Source organism: Tiliqua scincoides, chromosome 4 (genome assembly GCF_035046505.1).
Source record: "Tiliqua scincoides isolate rTilSci1 chromosome 4, rTilSci1.hap2, whole genome shotgun sequence".
NCBI classification, from domain to species: Eukaryota; Metazoa; Chordata; class Lepidosauria; order Squamata; family Scincidae; genus Tiliqua; species Tiliqua scincoides.
In genome coordinates this window covers 103,920,901-103,946,122 of record NC_089824.1, presented here as the reverse complement: position 1 = coordinate 103,946,122, position 25,222 = coordinate 103,920,901, and the positions used below count along the sequence as shown (strand labels likewise).

General features: G+C 46.2%; 1 protein-coding gene across 1 annotated transcript in view; it reads left to right on the top strand.

Moving 5' to 3' along the window:
* Positions 1 to 11,661: 11,661 nt before the first annotated feature.
* Positions 11,662 to 25,222, top strand: part of NRG2 (neuregulin 2) — a 169,741-nt gene continuing 156,180 nt past the window's right edge. Inside the window, exon 1 of the mRNA XM_066624953.1 lies at positions 11,662 to 12,118. Within this exon, the coding sequence (XP_066481050.1) occupies positions 11,662 to 12,118 (457 nt within the window). The remainder of the gene's footprint in view (positions 12,119 to 25,222) is intronic.

Here is a 25,222-nt window from a genome sequence, read left to right as displayed (position 1 = left end):
TGGCCAGCAAACCCAAACCCTCTCATCTTATTGTTTGTTGAAGTAGAAAATGCATCTGACAGGAGAGAATGCATTTCTTTTAAAAAGTAGAATTAAAACAATATAGTTTTGAGCTAGCAATATATTGATTTGACCTACTGGTTTCAATACACCAGAACAGTGACAGGATGTCTTGTGCATATTACTGATCTTCTCTTCAGACCTAAACTCACCGAAAGCAACTTGAATCCCACCTTACTGATTTATATCCAGTACTGTATTTTATACCCTGAATACTGAAACTGAAAAATATAGTTTTAACTACACATATTGCTTAATTTCAATACCTAATTCTATCTGCAAGTGCTTCTATATTCTTCTATCAGGAGAAGTCCTTGGAGGCCAAAGGCCCTGGTATTGCTGGAAACCTTCTCTCTGGAATATTTCTAGAAACAGCAGAATGTTTCTGAGGTGATGAGGGAAAGAAGCCCAAAGATTGTGTTTCTTTCATCATTTACAGGAATGTCTTCTGCTGACTCCTGAAGCCTTTTCCATAACTGGATGTAGCCACAAGGCAGTGGAGCTTTGGGATCAGAGTTTTCCTTCTCTCAGATGAGCTGCCTTCCCAGGCTAACGAGTCCCATCTACCCGGTGGGAGGCAAAATCAGGAGCCGGAGTCCCTGAGGCAGTTCATGGCTGAACAGAGTCATGTTCTGGCAACTCCTGCAACGCTGCTGGAACCAACCATATTGGCCTCTGCCTTTCCATTGGACCATTTCAGCGACGTGGAGAGGGGGGATTTGCTGCATGGGTAACAGCCTATCCTCCATACCTACTTTACCCAGCTTCACGCACTGGAGAGGACACTCTGTTCCAGAACCACCATTCAGAGCGTGACACCATAGTCTTCCGAGACTGAAGGATGCCAACATTCTGCTGACATTCTTAGATAATGTTGACTACCCCCCAGAAAAATCCTCAGCTGCTAGGACTCACCCCTGCTAACTGACCAAAGTGGCTTATGCTGAGATAAATGTTAGAACACAATTCTGAGCTCTTAGTGTAGATCCATTGCCTGTGCTGAGTGTTGCAAACATGCCATAAGGCACGTCTAAAGCCCTCAGCGCCGGTGGTAGCTCAGTGCTAGCCAGTTCTGGGAGACCACTGCAGCTCCACAGTCACCCAAACCACAGGGTGGTGGAGAGGTAGGTGGGGCATGGGTGGATGTGGGGAGGAGGTTTCTGGGGTGGCGGGAGGGTGAGGAGGAGGCATGCCAGGGAGAGGGAGCAGGGTGGGAGGGAGGTGGGACCAGAGAAGCTCCACTCCTCCATATCCAGAGCCTCTATGTCAGCCGCTGGCCTGGCATGGAGGCTCTTGATTCTGCAGCAGTCCAAGGGGGCTGCCACAGAATCAAGTAGCCCCATTGCGGAGCTGCTTGCCTTACCTGGGGGAAGGGGGCAAAAGTCCCCTTTCCCCTAGGAGCCACCAGCGGCTGCCCTGTTTTGGCGCCGTGGCAGTCCTGGTGAAACGGGCAGCTCAGGATCGGGTTGTTAGTCTTTAATGTGCCACATGATTGGTGGTTTTAGAGTTGCAGTTCTCTTCTATTTAAAAAAGAAAAAGTAACTGATCCTATTCTTCCCAGGATAGCTTCCCAGCTGTTGCTGCTGTCTCCCTTGTGTTCCTTTTTAGATGGTGAGCCCCTTTGGGGCAGGAAACTACTAGTACTTTCTTATTCCTTTTGCTATGTAAACCACTTTGTGAATGATTTTGTTAAAAAGTGGTATATAAATAGCCCTCATAATCATTAATGACACTTACGTGCACTGTAATCACAGTTATTTCTGTGGTCCTTCTATCAGCATCACAGGTCTGGGCATTGCTTTTGGCTGTCTTGGCTCTGCACTGGATAAGAAGCCATCAGTTGAATGAAGATGCACACGGGGTATTTTTGCTTACTTTTTCACATGTTCTCCATGCACAAGCCACAAGGTTATTGTGGATAGGCTGTTTATGCTCTACCTTTGCATCCAGAGTTAGTGTCTTAGGACCAAAGCCTAATCCATCACACATACTGAAAAGGAGTCATAAGGGGATTGAATGAGATGTTGAATAGAATGCATTTATATAAGCAAGCTTACTTAGGAACTGTATTGGAATTAATGATTTTGCAGAAGAATGCATGTATGTATTTAAAGCAGAAAAGTGTAATGGCCCTATTTGTTACATTTAAGTGATATACGTATATGTTTGAGCAGGTTCTGTATGTTTTTATACAGATGGTATAGTAATGGTTCTTGAAATTTGCCAATGATTTTGCTGCTAAATTGCTTACAATGCATTCTATGCAAAGAAAATGACACCTATTGTATGCTTCTGGTGCAAGACATCACCCTCCCTCCCACGTTCATGCCATTAAAAAAAATCATGTTATTCCTTTGAAAAGTTGTGTTCAATTTTCTTACACCACCATTTGATGCCATGGCACTTTATGGGTTAGCTAGCTACTTTGGGCGTTCAATTTTTGGAAGGAAAATGGCACAGATGTAAAGGGTTAAATACCCTCTGCCACAGCCCTGAAATGAATGATGGTCTCATGCAGATGCTCTGCAAGAATAAAAGGAAAACCTGAACATGGCAAGCCTAATGTGTAGACTCTTCAGTGGATGGCGGGCTACCTTTAAATCAGTCAATTCCTTACCAGCCAGCAGTATGGTCAGTGTGCAAAGGAGATGACCAAGAGCAACTGTTGGTCCTTGAAGCAAATTGTTGACCTGTTTACTTCTAGAAACCTGGGGACCTTCCATCAGCCACCATTCCTTCTGCTGAAAGTAGTCTCTTGCCCTATATAGCAGTGTTCTTCAACCTATGGGTTGCGACCCCAATAGGGTTGTGAAGCCTCATTTGGGGGGGTCATGGCGACCTTTTCAAGCCTGTGCAAGAGACAGCAAGGATCCAATCCAATAATGGTACTGCCTTATCAGAACTGAGTTCTTGATATAATTCTGTACAGCCTCTTCTTGCTATCTTGCCCTGCAGCTCCTGCCAGCCCTCAAGGAACACTTCAACTTCTTCTTTTCCTTCTTGGTTCCCATTTATTCTGACAGCTGTCCACTCTTTCACAGCCTGTGGTTTTGGCACATTTTTTACTAGTCTGTTTCAAAACCTATCTCTACTGTGCTGATTGCCAATCTTCTTTTGTCCCTTGGCCTTGATTAAATTAATTTCAAGTGAGTCCTGGCTGATCTTTCTTCCTAGAATGCCATCTTCTGTCTTTTTTAATGTTCCCCCTTCATATTTTTCTATAGCATTAAAGATAAAGAACAGTTTATAAAGCCCTCATTTTAGGGCTTTTTAGTACACAAGAAATGCAAATGAAAAGGTAAAACATTTTAGAAAAATCAATTCCTAGCTGAATATCTGAGTAAAGCAAAACTGACTGTGAACAATCAATTGAAATAACCCACTACCTTCGGACACTCCTAGAGTGTAGCTAATATTTATATTCCGCCCGTTCCTTCTGCTGATTTGAGGGCCCGCCAATGGAATTACTTAAACACCAATATCAGACGATTTGAGACCAAATATCCTGATGCTCAGCTCCTATTGGCGGGTGACTGGAATGCTCGCGTGGGTTCTAGTAAAGAAATTTTTAAGCAGGTTGATGATGTAACTAACCTACCTGAAAGTTGCCTGATCAGACATGTTTCTAAAGATCTGACTATTAACTCCTCTGGACACCTTTTAGCTAACTTTTGTGCGACTTTTGGCCTGACTTGGTTGAATGGACTGGCTAACCTGGACAATGAGGGCGAGTTTACTTTCCTTGCTCCACAGGGGGCCACTGTGATTGATTATATCCTTGTGTCGCTACCTTTGTTGTCGAATGTTATGGGGTTTAATGTGGGACCCCCTTTCCTAAGTGACCATTTGCCGCTAAGTTGCACTTTAAATATAAATCTCAATTTAGGTTTGTTACATTCTGCCCCTTGTTCACGTAAAGTCCCGCATAGTTCAACTAAAATAATCTGGGACGATAAGACTAAAATTTTATTTCAAACCAAGGTGGCCAAGGATAGTAAATATCTTGGGAGTTTGAATCACCATGAACAGGTCACTTCTGACTCACCTGTGGTTGAGTTTGAGGATCTTGTCGACTCATTGCTGCTTGCTTTTGGTCAAAATCACCCCTCTTCTCTAGGAGCAAAGGGTAATAATCATTCCCGGACTTTTAGTGACTTGCGTAGAAAGCTAAAAATGCAACTCCGGGAAATATATTGTGAATATAGAAGCAAGGGTATTGCCAAACTGCCCCCAGTTTATTTCTTCATTAAACAACGATTAACCAACAAAATTAAAGCTTGCTCGCACAATGCAATGCAAACCAATTGGTGCTGCCTGCAGAGAGCGATGCTTTCTAACAACTCAAGACATTCTGGGAAATTATATCAGGTCACTCTCAGCCAGGGTGTGTGGGACCCTCAATAGAGGCTCCCATTTGGGTGGAGCACTATAGGTCCCTGTTTTTAACCTGTCTATTAGACCAGCTGAGCCTGATTTAACTATCCCAGATGGCATGCCCCCAAGGCCCCCAGTCTCTAAAGAGGAAGTGTTGGCCCTTATTGGCCATCTAAAGAGCGGTAAAGCCGCTGGGCCTGACTATATTCCATTGGATATGAACAAAGCAGTGCCGCAGTGGTGGTCTTGTCATTTAGTCAAACTATTCAATTGGATTGATAAAACTGGTCTTATGCCATCAAAATGGACACAGTCTCTGACTGTGCCAATTTTTTAAAAAGGGGATAGGAATTTACCCTCAGATTATTGCCCTATAAGCCTCCTTTCCCTACCTATATGGCTGTCTTTTATTGAACAGACTGACCTCTTGGATGACAGATAATGATATCCTTGGGGATGAGCAAGCAGGCTTCCGAGCCGGTAAATCTGGGTTAGACTATTGTTTAGTCCTAGCCCACTCTCAGCGGAAAAATATCTGGATAAAGCACATTCCAAACTGTACATAGCCTTCCTAGATTTAAAGGCGGCTTTCGATTATATTAAAAGAGACTTATTGTGGTCCAAACTCAATAAATTAAATATTGACCCCTGGTTACTCTTCCTAATTAGGAAGCTTTATTCTAACACCTCATACCAGGTCAGGGAGAACTTTAAGGGTGACTTAACAGATCCTTTCCCAGCTAATAAGGGGATTAAGCAAGGCTGTGTCCTTGTCCCCTCTTTATTTAATTTATTCATTAATGACCTTGCCCCTTTCTTTCTAGAGATTCCCACTGCCCAAGACTCAATCAACGCCCTATTTTCCTTTTACTTTATGCTGATGACATGGCATTACTCTTGCGAATGCGAGTTGGGTTAAGGCACTTGATTTCTAGGTGTATCCAATATTTTTCAGACAATGCTGTACAATTGTCTGAAAAATTGTCTGAAAAAATTGCTGAAAATTTTAGTCTTTGAAAGGCGATGGAAACAGTGTTCTTGGGTCTTTAACGGCAAGGCTATTCAACAGGTCAAAACCTTTAAATATTTGGGTTTGACTTTTCATCATAGTCTGACCTGGGTTCCGCAGCGCACAGCCACTCTCAAATCTGCTAGATTATCTTTACAGGGCATCTTACACTTTTTCTACGCAAGGGGAAATCCTACATTCCTGCAGCCCTATGTATCTTTAAAGCCAAAGTTGTGGCCCAATTATTATATGGGATACCAATTTGGATTGCTGTTTTCAGTAAGGAAATGGAAAGAGTACTTTCAATTTTTCTTTATAAAATTTTTGGCTTACTCCATTGTGTCCCTTACACCGCAATTTGTTTAGAAGCAGGACAACAAAGACTTGAATGTATAGCTTGGTGCAGATTCATTAGTTTTTGGTTAAGTATTAACTCACTGATTCAGGATTTGCTTTCTGATTCTGGCTATACTCACCCTTTTAGTAAGCTATGATCGGTTGGCGTACTGGAAGACCTGGTGGGTAATGACTCTTTGATGCGGGCCAGAAAGATCATAATCTCTAGATTGAAAGATATTGAATACCAGGGACTCCTTGCTGAGGCAAACAAAACCCACTCGCCCTTGCATTTTCAGATTTTTCCTTCTTCTGGCCAGTGTTCTAGATTTTTATACATTTTAGATAATCCTTTATCTCGTCATGCCTTTATGGTCACCAAATGTAATGCGTTCACTTCCCAGGAACTGGATCTGAAATTTAATAAAACTACGCAACAGCGATTGACATGTTGCTGTGAGTTGGGATCCAGGGAGACTCTGATCACATAGTGCTCCACTGCCCAATTATGTATTTGGACCCGTTTTTTGTCAATCACTTTGACTGTCATGATGAATTGAAATTACAGATTTTACTTACAAATGAGAAAATGGTAAAACCAATGGCGGACTTTTTATATGAGATTTTAACTAAACGTAAAGTGGAGGGAAATTTTACTTGAATCTATATTTATTTTGTTCTGATGACCTGCTTGAATGTAATCCTTTGCGTAAGTTGCTCAGGCAACTGCCAAGTTCTATGCCTAATAAAGATCGTCTGTCTGTTTGTGAGTAAAGCTGAATATCTGAGTAAACTGGTGCTTGGGTTAGTCTATCAAATGTCACAAGGTAACAATAGCCCAAATCCTAACCCACTTTCAAGCACTGGCATAGCTGTGCCAATGGGGCATGTGCTGCATCCTGTAGTTGGGGGGGGCACTCACAGAGGCCTCCTCAAAGTAAGCGAATGTTTGTTTCCTTACGCAGGGGCTGAATTGCCCTTATGCCAATGCTGGAAAGTGGGTTAGGACTGCCAATGTCTTTGGTATAAAACTGCAATCAGGTGTGACAAGGATAACCAACTTTTATATCTCTGAAGTCAATCAATTTTTCTGAAACTGACCTACAGACCAGAAGTATGTTTTGCCACACTACTCAATCACTTCAGTTAGTGAGGCTCTACAATAGATGACTATCGGCTATAGAGCACATGTGCTCAGGCATGTTTGGGGTGTCAGATGCAGAAACATTTGGATCAAAATAGACATGCACTGAGTCGCATCAGTAAGGGGCATGCTTATTCCTACAAGAACCTCTTGGAAAAAAAAATCCACCAGGGTTTTGGGGGGGGTGGGGTGGCAGCAGCAAATATGATTCTAGTCTGGATCACAGTGTGTGTGAACAGGGAGTTCAGGCTTTTTCCCATCCTGCTGTTTTCCTATGGACAATTGCCTCCCAAGCTCCTATGTGCTCCCAAACCTGTTATGTACAGCAAACAGTCATCTAAGGTACATGAAGCACCTTTGATGATGGTTTTTGATAGTGAAACAAAGAAACGGGAAAAGGCTAATATTTCCCTCCCTGAAAGCTGTGGTCTCTATTAGCACTGTCTCTGCCCCCCCCCCCCCAGCGAGGCCAAGACTGCGTTTCTGTGTGTGTGCATGTTTCAAGGAGTCATGCCTGGTAATAAGCACACTTCTTACCAATGCAAGATGATGCATGTCTAGTTTTGCCCTTACTGAAGATAAGGAGTGTCTCTAGGTATCACAACTTTTGAAAGCACGTTTCTTTACCTTATTAGTGAAACTGAAGGCAATTTTTTAAACCATGCCTTTTAAAAAAACTGGGTCAGGGCTCCAAGGGCTGGATAAAATGGTAGGTTGCCAGCTGACTATCCCTGCTTTATTTATTCATATAGTACCTTTCTAATCATCAGATTTCTTGTCCGATATTTCTCAAGACAGCTTACACAGGCAGACTGTCCTAGAGCTGATAAGGGTGTCTACAATATTGTTCTCTAGAATGCTTCAGTCTCCAGATGTTTTCCTTCCATGGTGTAGTCCTCCCTCTTAGCTGCACAGCATATGCCTCGAGCTTCTGCAGGCAGCCACAAATCATGCCATGCAGGGGATCTCCAGTTGTTATCTCTTTGCCAACTGACATTCTCAGCATTCCAGTCTGCCCTCTCACCACAGCCCGCACACCAGTGACTCCTCTTTCTCACCAAGGGTCATGACAGCTTGTCAGCGACTTCTGGTCTTCACCCTTCCAGGCACAAATCAAGCTGCTCTGGCTTAACTTCAAGCAGCTCAACCTCCAGACTACACCTCCACATATTGTGCTTCATTCTTCATGGATTGACATGCTAGAGTTGCCACTATTACCAACTGTTGCCATATCTTTCCCTTGCACCTGTTTGCCTTCTGGTTTCCAGGTATGGAGGTCACTCTGATCTGAAAACACCTATTAACAACAATCAATTCTCTTTCCTTGGACCAAGTATCATATTGAACTATTGAAACCAATCTGGACTTAAAGTATTTCACAGTCAAATGGCGTTTTAGGCTATACAGGCGTGCCCCCTTATCAGCGGGAGTTCTTTTCCGGGACCCCCCCGTGGGTCCCCCCCCGTGGGTCCCCCCCCGTGGACCCCCCATGAACACAGATGAATGCCTGACCCCATGGTCCTGGGGACTGTCCCTCCTTTGGAGGCAAGGGGAGCTCGGCAAGCTCAAACCAAGCTCTGTAGGTAAAAAAAGCTACTTCCGATTAAGAAACTGGAGGTGAGGGTTTTAATGCCTTATATGGATGGCATTGGGAGGCCTGAGGAAGCTGAGCTTCGATGGCCCTCCAGAGGTGAGGGGAGCAGATCACATGGGGGTGCACACACTAGGGGCCCCCAGACCTGATCTGCAGTGAAGTGAGTCTTCAGATACGGGATCTATGGAAATGGGGGGCCCCTTGTACATCATTTGGACAAAAGATTCAAATCATGTTCTAAAACACCGTGTTTCCCAAACTATGGGTCAGGACTCATCAGGACTGAGTTTTGATGGGTTGTGAACTGACCAGCTGATAGCTGACACAGTACTCTCATGCTTTTATTTTGCATAGTTTTGGGATTTAAACATTCCAGCTTGGTCAAAGAGGACAGCCCTCCTCTCTTTCCAGTATCCCATCTTCCCACCTATTCAGGACAAAGCAGCACACCTCTCTCCCACTGGGAGCCCACTGTGCCCAGCAGCTCTTTACCCTGTATTTGCAGCTCAGTATTTTCAATGGCAGCTGAGGACTCAATCCTGTCCAATTCTCCAGTGCTGGTACAGCCATGCCAATGGGGTGTGTGCTGCATCCTATGGTGGGGCAGCAGTCACAGAGGTCTCCTCAAGGTATGGGAACATTTGTCCCCTTATCTCAAAGCTGCATTGCGGCTGCATCAGTGCTGGAAAGTTGGATAGCACTGGACCCTAAGTTAGGTGCTGCGTGACCCACCTGGAATTGGCTCATAACTCACCTATTGGGGTCTAGACCAGGGGTGCCCAAACCCCGACTTTGGGGCCGCTTGCGGCCCTTGAGGCCTCTCAATGCGGCCCTCGGGAAGCCCCCAGTCTCCAATGAGCCTCTGGCCCTCTGGAGATTTGTTGGAGCCCACACTGGTCCGACGCAACTGCTCTCAGTGTGAGGGTGACTGACCTCTTGTGTGAGCTGGGGTTGAGGGCTCCCTCCACTGCTTGTTCTTTCATGTCTGTGATGCAGTAGCAGCAGCAAAGGAAAGGCCAGCCTTGCTTTGTGCAAGGCCTTTTATAGGCCTTGAGTTATTGCAAGATCTTCATTCAATCCTATAAGCTCATCTTTAATATATTCATTTATGTAAATCTATGCAAATTTATTCAAATTTTAAATGTAAATTAATTTTTTCCCCCAACACAGTGTCTGAGAGACAATGTGGCCCTCCTGCCAAAAACTTTGGACACCCCTGGTCTAGACCCACAGTTTTAGAAATGCCGATTGAGCGTCCTGGGTTCAAATGGACCCAATTTCATCCATCTTGTGAAAAGCACATGTTAACCGTTTGAAGGTACATGGGGATTCCCTGTTTTAGGGAGGGGTGCCTACTTTTCAGATTGGTCTGACTATTGGGGGGCCTTGGCTATGCCACCTCCCCAAATCATGGGAAAGTGTCCTGACACCCCCCACCCAACCCGGGGTCAGAACTCAGCAGTGGCTGAAGGCCCAAGAGGAGCCTCCCTTTGTCTGCCACATATGCAAATGAGGGGAGCCTTGAGCGAGTCTCCCTCCCCCTCCGGCGCGCTTCGAAGAAGAGGCCGGCACTACCTTCCCTGCAAGCGGCTGCCACCCCCTCCAAACTGGGTAAGTCCATGGGGCTGCCTTGGCGTGGGGCTCCTCCAGGCGCATGCACGCCTCTTGCTGAAGGGAAGGACATGCTCGCCTGGCACTCCTGCACCTCCCAGTGCCGCCGGGGAGATGGGCAGGTCCGGCCGCGGCCCCCTCCGCGCCCCCCAGCACCCGCATTGCACACCCTTGCCGCGTGCGCGCCCCTTCCCACGCCCCCTCCTCATTCCAAGCTCGCGGCGGCGGCGGCCTTGGAGCGGTGGCGCGGCTCCTCCTTAAGAGCTGGGCAGGATCCACCCGCCACCCCCCGCAGCCTCAGCCTCGGCCCCCCCTCCACCTCCTCCGCCCTGCTGCAGGCACCTGCTCCTCACGTCCTCGGTGTGTGCGGCAGTCCGGATCTCGCGGACCAGCCCAGCTGCTCGCCGGGTCTTCCTAGGAATGGCCTAGAGGTAGGTCAATGGGGAGAGGAAGCCTCGCCAGAGGAGACGCGGCGAGGCCGGCAACTCCCGAGGTCCCCTCGAGGGCTGCTGCGGAGGGGGAGCCCAGGCGCCCTCTGCAAAGGGCACGGGGGGGGGAGGCGCGCGGCGATGCTTCCCCTGCTGGAAACGATCCTGGGCAGTGGCTGCGAGATGCAGCGACGGGATCACCTCCCTGTCGGGGGGGGGGGCAGATGGGCAAAGGCGAGCCCTGTCCGGGGAGGGAAGGGGCGGTGGGGGGTGGCGGGGCTGCTGCTTCTGGGAGCCGCCTCCCTCGCCCACCCCACCCCGTCGGGGGTGAGTTCCCCCGACCCGCCCTCTTCTGGCGATGCCCGGAGCGGGAGTCTCACGATCCTGCGGGGCTGGTGGAGGAAGGGGTTGGGCGCCCCCTCAGGGCAGCTCCGCGATTCTGCTGGGCGGCTGGCTGGGTCCGAGCTCACAGCCCAATGCTAGGCATGCCTACTCAGAAGTAAATCCTATTATACTCAATGGGGCTTACTCCCAGGAAAGTGTGGCTAGGATTGTAGCCTTACAAGCCTAGGCATGGCTATTCAGAAGTAAGTCCATTGTAGTCAATGGGGCTTACTCCCACGAAATGTGGTTAGGATTGCCCAAGCCTATGCGTGTCTACTCAGAAGTAAGTCCCATGATAGTAAATGGGGCTTCCAGGTAAGCGTGGGTAGGTTTGCAGTCAAGACCCCAATCCTAGGCATGTCTACTCAGAAGTAAGTCCACTGTAGTGAATGGGGCTTACTCGCAGGAAAGTGTGACAGGGTTGCAGCCTTACGCCGTTTCCGGTTTTGCAGCGGGAGCCTGGGCGGCATCGGCGGCGTCCCCCCAAATGGCCTGGCCAGATGCGGCAGGTCTGGTGCTGCCGCTCAGCGCCGCGCCTGGAGGAGGAGGAGGACGAGGACCGGGAGGAGGCTCAGCGCCGGCGCCACCGCCACCGCCACCGCCGCAGCAGCTAGAAGAGCCGCGGCGGCAGGAGCAGCGCCAGAGTCGCCCGGCCTGCTGCGTCCCGCCGGTGGCCGCAGGAGCAGGAGGGGGGCCGGCCGGTCCAGGCGGCTGACTCGGCATGAGGCGCGCTCCGACGGCGCCCGGCCTCTCCATGCTGCTCTTCGGCGTGTCGCTCGCCTGCTACTCGCCCAGCCCGCGCTCGGTGCAGGACCAGGCGTACTCGGCGGCCGTGGTGCTGGAGGGCAAGGTGCAGGCGCTGCAGGCGGCCGCCCCCCCGACGGCCGCGGCGGCGGCCGGCAACAGCAGCAGCAGGGAAGAGGCGCCCCCCGCGCCGGGCATCCTGGTGAAGGTGCTGGACCTGTGGCCCCTCAACAGCGGCGGCCTCCAGCGCGAGCAGCTCATCCGCGTGGGCTCCACGCCGGCGCCCTGCTTCAAAGTCAAGCGCAACCACCGCTACATCTTCTTCCTGGAGCCCACCGAGCAGCCGCTGGTCTTCAAGACCTCCTACGCCCCCCTGGACACCAGCGGCAAGAACCTCAAGAGGGACGTGGCCAGGATCCTGTGCGCCGACTGCGGTGAGTGAGGCTGCCATCCTGGGAGTAAGCCCCATTGACTGTGATAGGACTTACTTCCAAGTAGACATGTGTAGGAGTGGGCTGTAAGGCTGTGATCCTATTCACACTTACCTGGGAGTAAGCCCCATTGACTATAACAGGACGGGCTTCTGAGTAGACAGGCATAGGATGGGGCTCTAAGGTTACAACCCTATCCATACTTACCCGGGAGTAAGCCTAGTTGACTATAATGGAACTTACTTCTGAGTAAGCATGCATAGGATTGGGCTGTGTGTGAGTGGCCCCACTGGGGGGTGGGGCAGGCTGCTGGCAGGAGGAGGCTGGCTGGCACTGTTATGGCTCCCCTGCCCAACCCAGGCCAGGGGGAAGGTGCCCTGTATGCCCACCTCCCTGACCCAAGGCCAGAGCAAAGTTTGAGTGCTGTGAATGTCCCCTCTCATTTCTCTGCAGTGCTGCATTGGTAAGAGGGCTGAGAGGCGGGAGCTGCCTTGCTTTGCCACGAATTGCTAATATACCACTGAATTTGCTGGGGGATGGAGGGGTTGGATGGAGATGGCAAGGGCACTTCTGAGGGGGGCGTTTAACTGGAGCTGTGTCCTCTGCATGCTTCACTCTGGTCTGTTGTGTAAGGCAGCACAAGCAACTTTCTTATGTAAACACCTACCTCTTTCCTGCCCCCCCCCTTTAATTGTCCTACTGACATATAAGCCTGGCTCTGTGACTGCATCTTTTATATGCTAATCCTTTCTCTGACGCTTTTGAATGGAAAAGGCAGGAGGTGTGTCCTTGTTGGTTGTCAGAGGCTCACCTGTCATCCCAGGCTCTGTATGGGAGGGGGCGTGTTTTGGGCTGCATTTCATGGAAAAGTGTCTGTCTTTTCCTTTTCGATGTCGACTTGGCAGATGTTGGCTCCTCTTAGTGAAGAGCAGAGAGATGCTTTGATAAGTACAGGGCAGTGATGTGCCCTGTCTCTGCAGGCTGGAGGTGATCTTGGGGATAAAGGAGCAGAGCCGCTGCACCATCCATGGAGTGGTTTTTGGAAAGTTCGAAAAAGCGTCTGACCTGTGGCCAGAACTGACAATATGCAGGATTTCCATGATAAAAATGAATCAAGATCTCCTGAGGTTTTTTTTTTTCTTCCTAAAAGCAATCAAAGAGAATGTGTATGTCCAAATTTGAACAGAGCTTTAACCCTTTCCCTTTGTGTTGTGTTAGGGCCCAATCCTATCCAACTTTCCAGCACTGGTGCAGCTACAATGCAACCCCAGGGTAAGGGCACAAATGTTCCCTTACTTTGAGCAGGCCTCTGTGACTGTCTCCCCACCACAGGATGCAGTGTGCGCCCCATTGGCATGGAAAATTGGCACTGGAAAATTGGCTGGGATTGGGCCCTTACTTAGCTCAATCACCCTTTAAAGCTGCTGTTTGCATTTCAAAATGTCAGTGGAGCAGACCTTCATTTCTTAGTAGGGATTTAGAAACAGTGGGGATGGAAAGGGTTAATAGAACCTAATACAGTACAGATACAATTAGAACCTAATACAGTACAGATACAATTAGAACCTAATACAGTACAGATACAATTCAGAGCTCTCTACAGTCAAGTTTGGATCTCCCTTTGACTCCTTTGGCAAAAAAAACAAAACACTGAGGGATCTGTTCACCAACTTATTATGAACTGCTTCAGGTGGAGAGGAAGAGGAATTGGGGGGGAGGGCTTTGCCCTCACTGTAGTTTTGTTGATCACACCTCCCCCCCCCCCCCCAGCACTGCTTGAAACAGAAAAAATCTTCCATTGGCTTTCAGTGGAAATATTTTTCTGGTTTATGGTTGTCCATGGTGGAGGAACATGATGCCATTGAGGCAAAGTCTTAAACTCCTTGAAACAGTTCTGCTTTTTTTGTGACAACCTTTTTCAAATGACCCACCCACTGGGACACATTGTGCACCCCCGATTAGACCCTAGGTTTCAAAAAATGATTTGAAATTGGATAATCTTTTCTTTTTGACTTGACCCTAATAATTTTGAACTGTGAAAGATATTTGAAGTGAGTTTGTTTTTTGAAGTGAGTACATTTTTTACATTGCTTGTCGTTTTCCTCATTCTTGAAGTAATTATTTTCTGGCTACTAAAGCTGTCCAAAGAAAGACTTTTTGGTGTCATGGAGCATCTTCTTCAACTCTAGCTGATGGATTGTCTCTAGCATTGCTTATCTCTAGCAGAAGGTGACACTTCCTCATGCAGAAATGGAGACTTTGCCAACTAGATATGTTTTGGAACAGTTCCACCTGGTTCCCACTTGTCACATGTTGGCAGTGCATTCCTGTTCTCATCCAGTAGGTTCGTCACAATGTGAATTCACATCATTGAAGCTCTCCCTTGCTAGATAGGGACATTTCCCTAACCAATTATTGAAAAATGATTATGCCTCTTTCAAAGTGTCTTCACGATTTCCTTTTTCATCCTAATTAACCCATTTCTATCCTGCCACAGGTGTACACATTTGGTCCCTGTTGCATTTATGCAATGTTGGGCAGAAATGGCTTAAATAGCCATGCTTCATTTAAAAAATGCATCTTCTATGTTGATAGTCTCTGATGTTCTAAAATGAACGCTTTCAGTTGGATTTGTGATGGACAAAACTGTTGGACAAACAGTTGGACAAAACTTTAGGAAAGTGGGATGATGGTTTATGCTGCTCTACCCTTAAGATTCAAAGTAGCTGGTGCAAGATAAAAGGCTGGAAGGATTGATTCTTGCTTCAGCATCCTGACTGTATACATACTAACCTGCAAATAAGTGTTACAGCTTTTAAAGAGAACACATGCATTCTCAGGCTGTAAACTTATGCACACTTATTTGGGGGAAAGCCCCATTGCTCCGTGGGCCTTTCTTCTACAACAGTATGCATGGAATTGAGCTGCAGTTCAGTGTGTTTAGGATTAGACTGTTGGTTGAACTTTCATTCTGTACTAATCTGAAGAAGTCATGCTGCAATGAAGAGGACCAATTTCATCAAGCTGTAGAAAAAGGGCACAATGGCTCTACTCTTTCCTCTCTAAGCTGTGATTTGTAAACATGCCCAAGACAAACCTCAACATAAGGCTTGCTTATCATTTATCTTTGGGGTGATGAAGGTGATGACTTGGTTGTGGTACCTAAACTCTGACACTTCCTTAGCAGACCTTTCAGGTGAATCCAGTGAAAATGACTTTAGGCAGGCCAGATATGGGCTCTGATGTGCTTCTGCTTTCATTTGCTTCTTTTATGGTTTGATTTTATTGATTATTTTAAAATTATGAGCAGCCATGTCAAAATAAATTATTGCGAAGGTGAATACATTTTAATAATGATGGTTATGATAATGTGACAATTAAGCTCAATTAATTTCTCCCAATAAAGCAGTGGGATTTTAAAAATTTGATTGCATTTATTATGAATAAATGATATTTAATTGTAACTTTCCAGTCATAAATTATAAAAGGCAGTAATTTACTTTTCCTGAATGGTTAAAATGAATAGCTTTTCAGGTCAGTAAAAGGATCCCAATCCTGCAGTTATGATGAATATACTGTACTGCAAAAGTCCTTTTGAAAATATGTGGCATTCTCTGAGATAACTTTACTATGGAGAGAATGTGTGAAGGTGCTTCTAACTACGTAGGCATTATCAAGTTAATAGGATCATTTTCTCATTAAGGACTCTGCACCATGCCACTGATACATATTTAATATAAAAACAAATTGAATAACCCCTCCCTTTTTAATCAAGATACTTCTGGGGGAAGCACCTTATTATGCAATAGAGTTGACTATAGGTTTGTAATCAAATTGTAAGAAAAACTATACGGTTCTTACAGTAATGACCCCAAATGTTCCTTTGAAGTATCCTTTGAAGTATCAGTGGGTAGGGTGAACAAGGCTGTATGTGAATTCTACAAGTACCAAGCTACACAAGACACTTAACACAATCCTAACCAATCCCCTCTGCCAATGCAGCCGTTCCAATGGAGTGCAAGCTGTATCCTGGAGGGGTAATCTTAGATGTCTTCTCCAGGAAAGTTACAAATGTTTTCTTACCACAAGTTAAGCCTCCACTTACTTGATAGGTCTACTTGGACCTAAGCCAGCTCTTTGGATCAAGGCCAGAAAGAGGGATAGGATATTGGCAGAGCTGCTGCTGCTAACCACTCCCTTCCTGCCTTCAACGCATCTCTTCTCTGCCCCAGCGCCCACCCTGTTCTTCTGTCTCCCTGCCCTGTTCTGCTGACCCTACCCACTGCCCACCCCATGCCAACTTACTGGCACCGGGGCATCTGAGATTGCTGCTGAAGTGTGGCTGCCACTTGCCTTTTCCAACAATGGCCTGGTTGTGCACAACAGCACATTAATTAATTATTAATTAATTAACAGTATTTATATACCGCTTTTCAACTAAAAGTTCACAAAGCGGTTTACAGAGAAAAATCAAATAACTAATGGCTCCCTGTCCCAAAAGGGCTCACAATCTAAAAGATGCAAAAAGAACACCAGCAGACAGCCACTAGAAAAGACAGTGCTGGGGTGAGGCGGGCCAATTACTCTCCCCCTGCTAAAAAGAGGAGCACCCACTTGAAAAAGTGCCTCTTACCCAATTAGCAGGGGTTAATGCAATTAGCATTGCATTTTGCAACACCGGAAAAGCTGCTGCTCTGCTAAAATTCGTATTCCAATGATGTAGTATAAGGATTAGACCCTAAATGTGTCGGTATGTGGTTACACCCTTAGGTTCACTTGTGTGTGCACAGCCACAGTTTGGAATTCTGCTGCACAGAGGTAGAGAGTATATAACTTTTTTTTTGCCGCTGTGCAGTTTTCCTGCTGAAAATTGCCACTATAAAGCATTTTGTCCCTAAGTTGTCTTTGCAACAATCCCTTAAATCCACAAGTAACTCTCATAAGTGAATTTTCTGGTTCTCAGATAGCAGTTGAGGGCTATCTGAAGAAGCATAGCTTAGTTTTATTCTCTCTTGCAAAGCAGAAAAGAAGTTTCTAAGTCCAGTTCATATTTCCAGTCAGGATCTGTGGTAGGTCTGTGTAACTGGGAAGGGTTAAACTCCAGTGAACAGATACCCTGAGAATAACCATCTCCTGTTTTTCCAGGCTTCTGATTTGCTAGCTATTTGGAATATCCCTCAGGTCATTCACAGAAATGAGGATGTGTTAATGTAGCTAATAAAACTAAGAAGAATATTCAGTGATAGATGGATTTGAGAGGACTATGATCAGGAAACTGGGTAACATGACAACAGCTAACACATTTCTGTGTTGGGAAAAGGCTTCATTCCGTGCAATTTTTCTGAGAAATCTCAGGTTAATTCAGTGAAGGATGATTAGCTTCAGACTGAATGAAGCCTCAGGTGTTAAAAGCAAATAGTGGGCTGATGAAGCTAGCAAAAGATGAAATTTTGTGTACAAATACATTTGTTTCTGCACTTTAACACTTTGAATGAAAGCCTCTTGGCTAAGGCAGTATCAGCAACACTTTCTCAACTGAGCTGAGCTGCTGTTTGCAACACCCGTCTCCCTAAATCTGGCACTTCATTAACTGTCACAAAGAAATCGAGGTTAACCAATTTAAGGAGAATGGAAGATTCGCTATTGGCTCTGCCCTTGGAGTCTGTTCCAGTGGGTTCAGAACCTTCAGGTTAATGTACATGTTCAGGGCTACTTCAGGGATGTGTTTTCATTTGAAAATGTCTTCCCCCCCATGTCAGATTCTCACTGGTTCTGCAAAGCAAACATGTTATGTGAGAAAGAAGACACATTCTGCCATTGTAGCAAACTAATAGCCCAATCCTAAGCCCTGGCAGTGCCCAGAGGAGCAGCGGTGCAGAAATAACCAGCACTGCATCCTGTGGAGTTGGGGCAGAGAGTCTCCTCGAGGTAAGTGAACGTTTGCTTCCCTACCCTGGGCAGCTGGCAGCAATGGGTCTCCTTGGAGCTGTGCCTGCTATTTAGCAGGTGTAAAACTGAGACCCGTATAGGGCTTTCCGGCCAGGAAGGGTGCATAGGATTCCACAGCAGTCTTCCACCATCCCCACCCCCTTCCCGGGCCGAATCCTCCCTCCAGCCTGCTCTCCCACTGCTTAATTCTGCCCCCCCCCCGCTCCCTGCCCTTCACCTGCCCTGAAAAGCTTCACTGCTGGCCGGTGGGAGGACTTACCGTTGGAGCTGCTCCAGTGTTGCCGTCTTGGCAATGAGGCCCAGTGTCAATTGGCGCTGGCCTCAGTGATGGCCCAGCAGACTTACCAGGAGTGCCTTGTGGCACTTCTGCAATGGCGGTTGCTGGGGTAGTGCAGCAGTCGCAGGTACTGCCCCAGCCTAAGGTCAGGCCCTAAGAAACATACCATGCACACAGCTCTGATTATAATGTTAACCTGTATCAACAAACTTATCTGTGTTTGCCTAAATACTGTATTAAGGTTGGAATCTGCATTTTTCCCCACTATGGATCTTCGGTCCCGAGCCTGCAGCCAATGTTTTGGGTTAGTGAAATGACGCAATGGGCAGGATTGGGGTTTCCAATGGGGGAAAGAATCTGGTGTGCATGTTTGCCACTGGGATCCCGCCCCTCCAGCCAGCTCCCCTTTGCTCTCCCCCTACTTGCCTTGGAATGCCCCAAACTTCCCCTCTCTACCACTGCCAGTTTACCGCTGCCTGCAGAGCCTTCTAGAACTGCTGTGCATGCTGTACCTCTTGCCATTCACAGAAGCAGCCTGGTAGCATGTGAAAGTGATCTGGCTTTTGCACCACCATAAAGGATACGAGTTCCAGCAGTGCTATTCAATAGGAATGCAACAGGAATGGGGACATTGTGTTGCTTTGTGAAATTTTTAAAAATAATAAGAGAGAAAATCAGGCCACACTTCCAAATGCAGGGTTCATCCAAGGCAGGGCCATGTTCAAGCCTGACCACAATAGTGCCCCTGAGAACAAATAACTACTGTTTACTCACCCTGGGTAAAGAAATGCACTGAGCTTTGCAGCCATATTCAGGAGACCCACAGTCTCTGGCCTCCACCAACAGGGACTCATAGGAAATGCAATGCACCTCTCTCCACACAGAAGCACACTACAGTTCTCTGCAGTATGTGGGCCATTCCTCTGCACACATCATATCCCCATCATAATGACATTCATTAAAAATGAGCACCCCATCAAACAGGTCTGGACCCTGAAATGAACTTGAAGGCTGAGCATGCTGATAACATTTAAAGGAGCTGCTGTTTCACGGAGATTAGCACAGGATCAGAGCTATTTGGCCAATCTCTCTAGATATGTCAGGTATTTCCTAATGTCCACGCAGCACTGCTTTTATTGCACGAAAAGTCTTGGGCAAGTGAAACGTCTAATGGTTCCCTTGAAGAGCATTCCTCATAGCTGGTATTTGGATGTTTGGGAACTAAGGCTGAAAATCGTTTCACTAACCCAAAACCTTGGCTGCAGGCTCTGGACCATAGATCCATGTTGTTGTTGGCATCCTTCAGTCTCAGAAGACTATGGTATCACGCTCTGAATAGTGTTCTGGAACAGAGTGTCCTCTCAGTGCGCGAAGCCTGGGTAAAGTAGATATGGAGGATAGACTGTTACCCATGCAGCAAATCCCCCCCTCTCCACGTCGCTGAAATGGTCCAATGGAAAGGCAGAAGCCAATACGGTTGGTTCCAGCGGTGTCACAGGAGTTGCCAGAACATGACTCTGTTCAGCCATGAACTGCCTCAGGGACTCCGGCTCCGGATTTTGCCTCGAGGTTGACTCCTGAAGCCTTTTCCTTAACTGGATGTAGCAACGAGGCAGTGGAGGTTTGGGATCAGAGTCTTCCTTCTCTCAGATGAGCTGCCTTCCCAGGCTGACGAGCCCCATCTACCCCGTGGCTGTTTAGTCGCCTCTTACGACAAGTACAGCCAAACTGAGGGCCTGTTCTTATCCCCAGCCCCCAGGGGAAGATCCATAGTGAAGATCCATATGGAATCCACATGGATATGAAAGATCCATAGATCCATAGTGGCCAGTTATATAAGTGAGGGTCAGAGATCTATAGGTCATCAGGAGGCCTACACAGAAGTAAGTAAAAATATTTTTAATCACCTCTGGCAGACCTCCTGATTTCCCCCTCCCCCCCACCATTGGGTGCAGTGCGCACTCTACCAAAGTGCCAGCATTGGTGTCAATGATGGTGGGTGGGATTGGGCAGAAACACTATTTAGAAACCATAAAATTAAAAATATTTAGCTCCAAGGCTATATAAATACTGTACCTAAATTTTTCCAGTATTGTATGGTGGAAGTTCACTTCTCAGATATTCCATAAATTGCCAGTCCTTTGTTTATATCCTATGTAAGTCACTGCTGACTAGCACCACTGAAATCAATGTGACAAGTTAGTGATGACCAACTTTAGTCCTTTTAATGTCAATGAGCATTAAAGCTCAATCCAATCCTTCGCCTTCAGCTGATGTAGCCATGTCAAAAAGGCATGTGCTGTATCCAGCGAGGGGGGGATCCGGAGGCTTCAGAGGGGAATTACTTCCTCTTACCCTTCCATAAGCCTCCCACTCTGCAATGGGTCTCCTTGGACGTGCGACAGCTCTGTAGCTGGGACAAATCTGAGGAGAAGAAAGGCGATGGGACGCTTGAAAAAAGAAGGGATAGGATTTAGCATGTGCCATTGCTGTTGTTTGCTGCCAGCTCTCTTTGTCCCGTTCCTATCCCTTTCTACCCAGTTCTGTCCCCTTCCTGCTCACCCCACTCTTGTGGCAGCACTCAGAAAGTGGCCATCAACAGAGAGCTCCACTGCGGAACACACACCCACTATCATAAACCCTACTGCAGTATAGAAGTTGGAATTCTAACTTTCCCTTTGCCTCCAGTGAACTAAGTTTGTATAAAATGGTATACGTAAATACTGAATGTAAGAAAACTGTAAATAAAATTTTCTATTTAATATAAAATAAATATAAAATAAATTAGGGAATTCTAATCTGATGCCAGTATTTGATAAATTTGATCCCTGATGACATCTCAAAACTCTTGTGCTTTTTGACAATTCCACAGAAGATGAAATGAATCTACATGAGTCACTTTAAGTATCCAAAATACAAATCTGTTTAATTTAAAGACTGTGTTCAGTTGTACGAGATCGTAATTCATCTATATATTACTTTAAGGTAAGTTTCCTGCAGATAAAGAGAGACTGTAGAATCTTTAATATTAGACTGGATCCTAATCCAATCCTGTTCTTGTAGATTGATTCTTGTATCTCTCTTCCAATCAAATCTATAATAATCCTGACCGTGAGCAGGGCTTATTAATCACTTATGAACAAGTGAAAGTGTACCCAAAGCCTCATTTTCAAACCAAACTTCCCTTTCTGTGTATTGATGGAGAGTCAAATAAGGTCCTGGTCTTTGTGATGCTGATGTGATGCCTGATTTATAGGTATTGGAACCACAGCAAAGCCCAATTTATGGTAATTGCTCTGACCTCTTTCCTACTCCTGAGAGCCCCATCAATTACAAAATCCTTAAGCTGTAGAATTTTGTTCCTACTCAATCTTTAAATATCTCAACTTCAGCAGATGTCCTAGCACTCAATCTATGTATGATAGGCTCCCAAGGAAGCCCTGAAGGCTAAGAATGTTTCTATTTTTGTCCTAGACCTTGATTGGATTTAGCAGGAATAATTTTCCGTCTAATAACATTACGTCTATGTGCTTTATTAATCCAGAGTAAATCTACCAATGGAACTGCTATATGTTTTTGTTTTAAAGAATGATCTGGGATGTCCTTTATCAGCAGTAATCCAATAAGACACCCATAGCAGTTGCACTGCACAAAAATGGCACATAAATTTTGGGACTGTCAACTCCCCGTTATAGATGGCTTCTGGGTTGTATAGATTCTTATTCTGCTATATTGTCCTGCCCATGTCAATTCTGAAATATCCTTTTGCTGTGCCAAAAACCTCTATGTAATCTACCAACAGTGGTTGAGTAAAACATTAGAACTGGAACATGGATGGTTTGGTCATTTTGATGATTGAGATACAAGTAAACTGTGAATAGTTCTTCCATCTAGTTTCTTTTGCATTTTTTGTAAAAGAAGTAAATGTATTGATCCAAAGATGTTACTAGGTGGTTGAGTAGCTCATATGTTTATAATTGGTACTTCTTTTGTGATGAAACATGGATATATAGAATTCCTCTTTTTTTCTTTTGTATCCAGAAATGCTGCTATTATAATTAATAATTGCTAAGAGGTTTGTAATGGATTGAAAGTGCTGCTTCAGCAAGTAACTGCTCTATCTGCATAAAAAGACATTGGATGAGCCACTCTCATTCTTACAACTGGGTGTTTTCTGATTGTAGCAGCAACAGGTTCAGCTGAGAGAGCAAAGGGAACTCTCCCATCTCAGTTGTGTCCTGATTCTGGTTTTAGCTCATTCTGTTGTTGTTATTTTGTAAGGTATAATTTCTACATGTTTTAATTTACTGTATTTTTTGTTTTACTACTGCAATTATTTCATTTGATTGTTGGCTTCCATGTGAGACATTGGCTTAAAAGGTGGGATATTAATCTAATCCAGGGGTGTCCAAAGTTTTTGGCAGGAGGGCCACATCATCTCTCTGACACTGTGTTGGGGGCCGGGGGGGGGAAGAATTAATTTACATTTCGAATTTGAACAAATTTACATAAGTTTACATAAATGAATATATTAAAGATGAACTAATATGAATGAATGAAGGTCTTGTAGTAGCTCAAGGCCTATAGAAGGCCTAGCACAAAGCAAGGCCAGCCTTTCCTTCACTGCCAGTGCTGCACCACAGGTGTGAAACAGCAAGCAGTGGAGGGAGCCCTCGTCCCACAGCTCAAACAAGAGGTCAAACAGTCGCCCTCATGCTGAGATCAGTTGCATCGGGCCAGAGTGGGCTCCAACAAATTTCCAGAGGGCCAGAGGCTCATTGGAGATTGAAGGCTTCCTGAGGGCTACAATGAGAGGCCTCGAGGGCCGCAAGTGGCCCCAGGGCTGGGGTTTGGGCACTCCTGATCTAATGCATTAATTACTTTTGCTGTACCTCTTAGAACTCAGTGGGATGCACTGAGAACTGAGTCAGCTCTTACATTCCCCCGCCACTCCATTTGCATTTCCCTGGGTTCTGTTTCTTGATATGATTCTAGAGCGTGATATAATACTGAAAACTGCACTTTGTGAGGTGTATTCATGTACCTGGTGATTGCAGTGTCTGAGCCAGCTGTTTTCAACCACGGTGCTGTGGCACATTGGTGTGTGATGGGAGGTCGCCAGGTGTGCCGCAGGAATTTGGGAGAGGGTAATCTATTAATAGGGCCACTGAAGTGAGCCCCCCATTGGCAGCACAGTGTGCCTTGTCAATTGTCAAAAAAACTGATGGTGTGCCTTGACCATTCTAGTATCTTGCAAGTGTGCTATGAGATGAAAAAGGTTGGAAATCTCTGCTGTGTATGTCCTGTGATCTTAGCTATCAGAAAAAAAGACTGTAATCATGGAAGTGGCTGTTGACTCACTGTGTCATCTTTCCACTCATCTTCCACTCATCTTTCTCCATTTGGTCCTATACCTCACTGTGAACCCAATCCTATCTCTATCCCCCTACCCATGCTGATGCAGAGATGTCAAAATGGTTATCACTGCATCCCTCAGGGGAGGTAGTTGCAAAGGTCTCCTCTGGGCAAGGGAATATTTGTTCCATTACCTGGAGGTAAAGTGCAGAGGGTTCTATTCGGACTCACTGGTGCAGGCCTGCAGGAAAGGGGGATAGGATTTGGTGGCTGCTACTGCTGCTGAACCCATTCCGTCCCCAGGCCTGATTTGCCTTGCCACAGCCTTGTTTTGTCCGTCCCCATTCCACCTTCCCTTACCCCAGCCCATTATGGGGATCCACTCTATCCTCCAACACTGACTTCCTTGTCATAACTTGTCATGAGACAGACAGATTTTAATGTTCTTTGATTCCTAAGGAAGGCAGTGTGAAATTCAAGACAGCTTCCTAGCAGGCAGCAGTATATCCAAAGGATAAAGCACCAATGAACAAAATTGCCAAAAGCTCAATTCCTGCCTAAGCTTATTTGTCAATCTACTGCTGGAGCTGCTACAGCCTATTGAAGACCTTTCAGACTGACAGATGTAGATTTTATTTATGGGGAGGTTGAGGCAACTCATTATGTGTGGACTTTCTTTTCCAATCATCTTTCTCCTCTCTGGCTTGCTATGGGAACTTCCACCTTGTGAGTAGTTGCAGCATCTAGTACAAGCACTGCTGTAATTAGCAGTCTTTGCATCCTGGGAAGATCCTCATTTTTTTTTTTCCTTCAGTAGCAGGCAGTCCATCTGGTCCATTATATGCTGTGGGAAAGCATCCAGGAAGCCTGCTCCTAGTTAAGGAGCTTCAAGTTACTTGAAGTGACTTCCGGCAGTAGCTGATTGAAAAGCAGGTTTGAGTGACTCCAATTGCAAGGGAAAGTTGGATGAACTTGATGAGAGATCCCCTGAGCTCCAGCTTGCTTACTGTGCTCTTGTGGGCTGGGGCTTATTATAATTCCCAAAATGACAAGAATTTGTCAGGATAGTACCTGTGTCTTAATGAAACATAGTGTTCAGTTGGCTTCAGGTAAAGGCAGAGAGAAACTTTGGAAGCTGACAGCTCAGCAAAGACTCAGCAAAGATAAGCAAAAGCCTTATGACCAAGTCATAGGTGACATTAGCAGCCACTTCTTATCTGGGGCTTATGTTGGTGGGTTTCATAACCCATTGGTGCAAGTCCTGGGCAAGTGGCAGGAAAGCCACTCTGTTGTTTAAAGGGCTGTGGCTACCAGGGCACATGTGGGTAATAGCTGCCCACTAGAAGCTATTACATCTCCTGTCATCATGGGTATGTTGGTGGTGGGAGGGGATTGTGGCAGATTGGGGTGGAGAGCAGGCCAGGCCAGGCCAGGGGAGGGAGGGAGAAGATCTTTGCAGCCGCCAAGCATGCTGAGGTCCTTTCCAGCACAGACCATCTTCCATTGGTCTTTTTGAACTTATGCCA